At 40.6% G+C, this 6,318-nt stretch overlaps 1 protein-coding gene across 1 annotated transcript in view; it reads left to right on the top strand.

Annotated features, from left to right (window-relative positions):
- The first annotated feature begins 2,043 nt into the window (after positions 1-2,043).
- Positions 2,044-6,318, top strand: part of LOC103200039 (serine/threonine kinase receptor associated protein) — a 30,484-nt gene continuing 26,209 nt past the window's right edge. Inside the window, exons 1-2 of the mRNA XM_042781479.1 lie at positions 2,044-2,155; positions 2,859-2,994. Coding sequence (XP_042637413.1) covers positions 2,044-2,155; positions 2,859-2,994 — 248 coding nt within the window. The remainder of the gene's footprint in view (positions 2,156-2,858; positions 2,995-6,318) is intronic.

The raw sequence follows: 6,318 nt of genomic DNA, 5'->3' as shown, positions 1-6,318 counted from the left end.
CAGACTCCAGGTCTTTGCACATTTCATTATAGTAATTGGCTTTGTCTACTCGAGCTGCTCTTTGAAATCTTCTGTTCAGCTCTTTTACCTTTTCGTTTCTTCAGAATACTGAAACAAAATACCTCATTAAAAATTTAAGTTTTTGATCTTAAGCTTATTTTTTCCCCAGGGACATTATCTCACTTCTTTTGAAGAGCATGCTTACATGTAATGTTTTAAAAGTTAACAAGACTGTTAATGATATCACATAGTTTTTTGCATCACGTTTGAACCTCACAGAATACATTTAATATGCCAAAGAAGAGTAAATTGCCAATAGTGTCTTTGTTGAATCTTAATTATCTGAATTAGTGAAAAAATTTAAATCCACACATAATTATCTGATCAAATGTTTAAAATGGAAAACAAAAAACAAAAAACAAAAAACCTCACTGCCTGAGTCCAGTCCTACTCATGGCGACCCCTCCTTGAGTTTCCGAGACGGTATCACTATGGAAGTAATTGTGGCTGGTGGGTTTTAACTCCCAGCCTCTGGTTAGCAGTCAAATGCCCTAGGCCACCAGAGCACACATATATAATTTACAAGTTCATATATATATATATATATATATATTTATATATATATACACACACACACACACACATATATATATGTATATGTATATATATATATATATATATATATGTTGGGGAGCTCTGGTAGCATAGTGCCTAAGGCATTTGATTGCTAACCAGAAACCAGAAAGCTGGCCGTTCAAACCCACCAGCCACTCCTCGGAAGGCAGGTTGGGCAATCTATTTCCGCAGAGATAACCCAAACCAACCAAACTCACTGCCGTCCATTCGATTCTAGCAACCCTTCCTTGGATTTCCAAGGCGACATCACTCTAGAAGTGTAGATTGCCCAATCTTCCTTCTGAGGATCGGCTGGTAGGTTTGAACGCCAGCCTTCTGGTTTAGCAGTCAAAAGCCTTAGGCACTAAACCACCAGAGCAGAGGGATACCCCTCAGATATCCAAAGAGGGGTAACTATGAGTCAAATCAAATGGTCGGCAGTGAGTGTGGTTTTTTGGTTTACATACATGTTGAGAGGGCTCAAATTTAATTGACATTTCATTAAAAAAAAAACTTGGACTACTGCTCTGGAATACTACCAAGTTCTCAAATTTGAATTCTGTCTAAAACACTAGCAATACAAGAAAGTTACAGAAGGCATGGTTGGGAAATTTTTTGTTAAGGGGCTTACTTGTAGACAACTCCCAGAGGAACTTTCTACATAGTTTTACATAAGAACTACTGACAAAAAAAGTTGTTTTCTGGTATTGCGCATCACTGTAAACGATCCAATTTCTCTAGATATTCGTATACGGAGCACAGTCCAACTGGTAGGATTAGTTGATCTGTAATCCAAAACGCCTCCAGATCCAAATTCTGAGAGGAGCGTGAGAGTTTTGAGCTCCCGCGGATTCCGGCTGGGATAGCAACTTAGTTCCCACCAAGGCGGTTCTCAGTATGCCCAAGCCCAGTGTGAGAGCCACTGGCTCGTAGCGAGCGCTTCTCCAGGAGCAAAGCGTAGGCAGAGCAACAGCCGAAGGCCAGCATCACGTGCTCATCATTTACTGAACTGCCGCCTGAGCCTCCCTGTACTTCTCGCGCTTACATTAGATCTTTTCTACTGGGGGTATCCGCCTTCTTGCACGATCGTCACTTCTGGCGGACGCCTTCCGTCATAAAATCGTCACTTCCTGCCGCTACCGGTGTGGACGGTGCGTGTTGTGGCCGGGCCAATACTCCGGTTCTCCCCCTCCCCTTTTCTCCTCCCTCCCTCCCTTTCCCTCCCTCGCTTGCTGTGGCTTGCCCGTCGCGTACTCCTTGACCCCTTCCTAACCCCTCCTGACCTCTGTACCACCGATTTGGCTTTCTTTTTCTGTTTCCTGGCCCAATCCCAGTGCCAGGGCGGGGGCCTTGAGGAAACAGGCGTCGCAGCAGGGAACAGACCACGACCCTCGGCTTACCAGCTTGACTGCTCAGATCGCGGCCGCCATGGCACTGAGGCAGACACCGCTCACTTGCTCGGGCCACACGCGGCCGGTGGTTGATTTGGCCTTCAGTGGCATCACTCCTTATGGCTATTTCCTAATCAGCGCATGCAAAGGTAAGGCCGCTGATTCGGGTATTCGGCGGCCGGAACTGGGCGGGCATCCCCCTTCTCCCCCCAGTGCCCACGGGGTGGCAGGAACCACAGCCTTTGAGGTTAGGGCTAAGCCTGGACTGGTGGGGAGAGGGCTTGCTGAAACCGAGACATGCCTTTCTGACGCGTCTGACTAGGCGAAATATTACTGCCAATTAAGCCCTCCCATTTTATTTTTACTGCTGTTTCTGGAGGAGCTAGACTTCACTTGCCTAGTCGCCCCTGCTAGTAAACATTGTAAATACGTTTAGAGATTTGGGGGAGAGGAGAAAATAGACCAGGCTTTTGATTACTAGGCCAGGCCAAGTAATGCCTTCCGGTTTATTTCTCAAAGGTTTTATGTGCCGATTATCTCATTAGATATTGCTGTACGGTATTAACCTCCTTTTTGAAATGAGAAACTGAGATTTAGGTTAAGAAGTTTGTCCAAAACATGCATTAAAATCCACATTGTTTTGATGCGGATCAGTATTCTTCCCATGAGATAGTTACTTCTCAGTTGTTCACCTTTTCAGTTGATTTATTAATGACATTTAGTGACACCCCACTCCCCCGCGACAACAAAAGCAGTATTCCACTTTGTTACTCAACATAGTCCTATGTTTTGAATATTAGATTCTAAGCAATTTGAACTTGTAAATCACATGTCTTTTAAAATGTCTTCTAGATGGTAAACCTATGCTACGCCAGGGAGATACAGGAGACTGGATTGGAACATTTTTGGGTCATAAGGGTGCTGTTTGGGGTGCAACGTTGAATAAGGATGCCACCAAAGCAGCCACAGCAGCTGCAGATTTCACAGCGTAAGTGTAACCAAAATAGCAAAGTTTGGACTTCTCTGTGGACAGTGTTCTCAAATAATGAAAAACTTAAAACTCATTTGTTTAGAAAATTCTGATTCAATGTCTGTAGTATGGAATGTGCCATGGTGACGCTCAGCGATCTTCCATCCTTGGGCTTATCTGCTGCTTTTTTCTGTGATGGTGTTTCTCATTCTTGAGTCTTAGTTTGTCTGTCTGGATCGGGACTCAGGAATCTGCATCATTAAGCACTTTGGATTATGAATGTTGGTGGTTGTAGGTTAGAAATGCCATTTTACATGTGCTCCCTGAGTGGTGTCATCAACTTCTGTGTCTTCCGGTGACCCCAGATTTTTAGCCCTGCTTTTACTCTCAGCCCCAGTTTTTCTGAACTACCTTTGGACATATTTTAAACTCATTGTGTTCCAAACTGAAGTTCTTTGATCTCCTAGGTTTTTTGAGCTTGAATTCTAAATACTTCTTGTTTCTACTTTAGCATCCACATCCAGATTACCATCTTCTTTGTTGATCCGACTTGCAGTGTGTCTCCCAACTACAGTATTTGCACATGCTTCTGCCTTTAGTTCAGGGCCATTTTTAACTCCCTGCATCTAGTTTCTTTTTCTTACAGCTCATCTTTCATACTACTGCCAGTTGTCTTCCTAAAAACAAATGTTATTATATCACTTCTCTACCTCATGGTCTTGGTCTTTCCCTTCATCTGTTTCAGTGATTCATGACCTTAGCTGAACATTGGAATAACCTGGGGAGTTTCTAAAATAAATATACCTGCGTCCCAAAAATTCTGATGTAATTGTTCAGAGGCTGAACCCTCCTGATCAGCTGGTTTTTTTTTTTTTTTTTTCCTTCTCTATAGTTTTTGTAGGTGATTTTGATGTGCAGCCTTAGCCCTAAAGGTTAATTTTCCAGTTTTTGGCACTTTAAAATTTGGCCTCGACCTAGTCATGTAGCTGGACATCATCTGCACTGTAAACCATATGCTTACAGTCTATTTATCCTAAAGTTCTTATTGTTCCTGGAATACATCTTTTCCATTTTGATTTTTGGCTTTTTCACGTGTTATTAAACCTATACAGAATGATCCCCCTTTCCTCTTCTGGGCATATATTTTATTTTATATAATCTTGGTATCTCCAGTTCCTAATTGTGTCAGTGATTTAGTAGGCATTTAAGTATTTGAACTAATAAAGTGAATTGCCAATAGCTATTATACATACATAGGCTTACTTAGACTAATGGACCTGGAGAGTAAAAGTAGTTTTGTTGATTTCTTTTTTTTTTTTTTTTTTTACATTTTTTTAAAAAACAGAGTCTCACAGAGGAACAATTATAAATGTTTTGCCTCTCCAGTTTAAGCAAATTAAACATACCAAAGTTAGTATGAGAAATTGCATGCACATCTATTATGGTGGTGGATACATGACTGTGCATTTGTCATAACTGATAGACCTGTACGCCACAGTATGAATTTTCTGTGCAGAAATTAAAAAATAAGTGAAACAAAAAATAGAAGTTGATAGTTGTGCTTACGTGAAATTGAATTTGACATGGTGAGAGATCAGTGAGAAAAGTTACAAATGCCAATTTGAAGACAATCCTGTGGCTTTAGATCAGTGGATTGTTATTATATCATTATATATAACTGTTGTAAGACTTTGTGCTCTGCCCAATTGTTACAATACATAATACTGATAAAAGTAACTAATACAGCTTGGTTTTGTATGAATCCTTGAGTGTCTACAACTTTTAAGCAAAATGTTGCTTTAGATATCAGTAAATTAGCTATTGGATGAATTAATAGATCTTGGTTTGGCTTTTCTGGAATATTGGTGTCTGGTTGCCATGAGTTTAGCTTTTTTTTTTTTTTTTGCCTCCAAAGTTTCTTTTTTGTTCGGTCGGAATATTGTCATTGGGAACCAATGTCATTCATTTTTATGAGTGGGAAATTGAGATTAACTTTATGTGTAATTCTAGATTTCAGATAATTGGTAAGGGAATTTAAAATTTTTCATTAAGTCCTGGTCTGGTGATGAGTTAATAGTTAGTAAGTGATATCTCAAAGTTAATATAACTGCTATAAATGTAATTTTTTGACACTATAGACATTAGCATTAAAAGAGACAAGATTTTGGATTGCAGTCCTGGAAGGATACATTTTTTGTTAACCCCCATTCTGTTGGTTTCTGACCCTAACAATGTTAATTCCATATGCAAAATGCTTTTTCACCTCCTATTTGGTAGTGCCATTCTGGTTTTCAATAATAGACCTCTGCAACAGCTAGTTAGGAAGGCTCCCTCTCGTAAACACTATGGAAGACTCTTGGTTTGTACATTTGAAATTGTATTGCCAGCCCTCAGGAGAAGGAAGAGCAATAGGTTAGGTAGAAATTACTGTTTGTGTGATAATTACTCTGAAATGGAGAGAGAAGAGGGTGAAAACAATATGTGATACTTTAAATCCTGAAAATTTTACCCACTAGTGTCCAGTCAGATCCAACTCACAGCAACTCCTCCTTGGCTTTCCAAGGCAGTATCACTATGGAAGTAGATCACCCAGTCTTCCTTCTGAGTAGTGGGTGGCGGGTTTGAACTGCCAGCCTTCTGGTTAGCAGTCAAGTGCCTTAGGCACTACGCCACCAGAACTCCGCCCCTGAAAATAGTGGGATTTTATTTAGCTGTCAAAGAAACCAGTTATCTTTGTTTTAGATCACTTATAGTATTGTTAACAAAAACAGAATCACATGTTTCAAGACTTCTGTGCATACGTATTCAGTGTTTTAACGTTGCCTATTAAAATGTCTCAGTGTCTGTTCAAGAGGTGTTAAAAGTGCAGACTCTGGAGCCCATTCGACTGGCTTTGAACCCCAGTTCCACTATTTCATGACTGTAACCTTGGATACTTGCTTTAACCATTTTTTTAATTTCGTGATCTATAAACACAAGAATAATCATTACCCAAGTCTTATGTTGGTTCTGAATATTAATGAATTGTTGTTGTTGTTGTGTGCTGTGGAGTCAGACCCGACTCACAGCAACCCCTACTTGGGTTTCCAAGGCAGTATCACTATGGAAGTAGATTGCCCCATCTTCCTTCCGAGGAGTGGCTGGTGGGTTTGAATTGCCAGCCTTCTGGTTAGCAGTCAGGCGCCTTAGGCACTATGCTACCAGAACTCCCAATATGTGTCCAATACTTAGAGCATTTCCTGAAATGTAATGAGCTATTATGTAAGTGTTACATGTGTAAAGTAACAGTGATAGCTATCACCACCACTGTTACCACTCCCCACAAGACCAAAATTGTACACA

Source organism: Orycteropus afer, unplaced genomic scaffold, assembly GCF_000298275.1.
Source record: "Orycteropus afer afer isolate SDZICR_OR568_19922 unplaced genomic scaffold, OryAfe1.0 scaffold00126, whole genome shotgun sequence".
In the NCBI taxonomy this organism is placed as follows: Eukaryota; Metazoa; Chordata; class Mammalia; order Tubulidentata; family Orycteropodidae; genus Orycteropus; species Orycteropus afer.
Note: the sequence above shows the minus strand (reverse complement) of the source record. Positions and strands in the feature narration are given on the sequence as shown.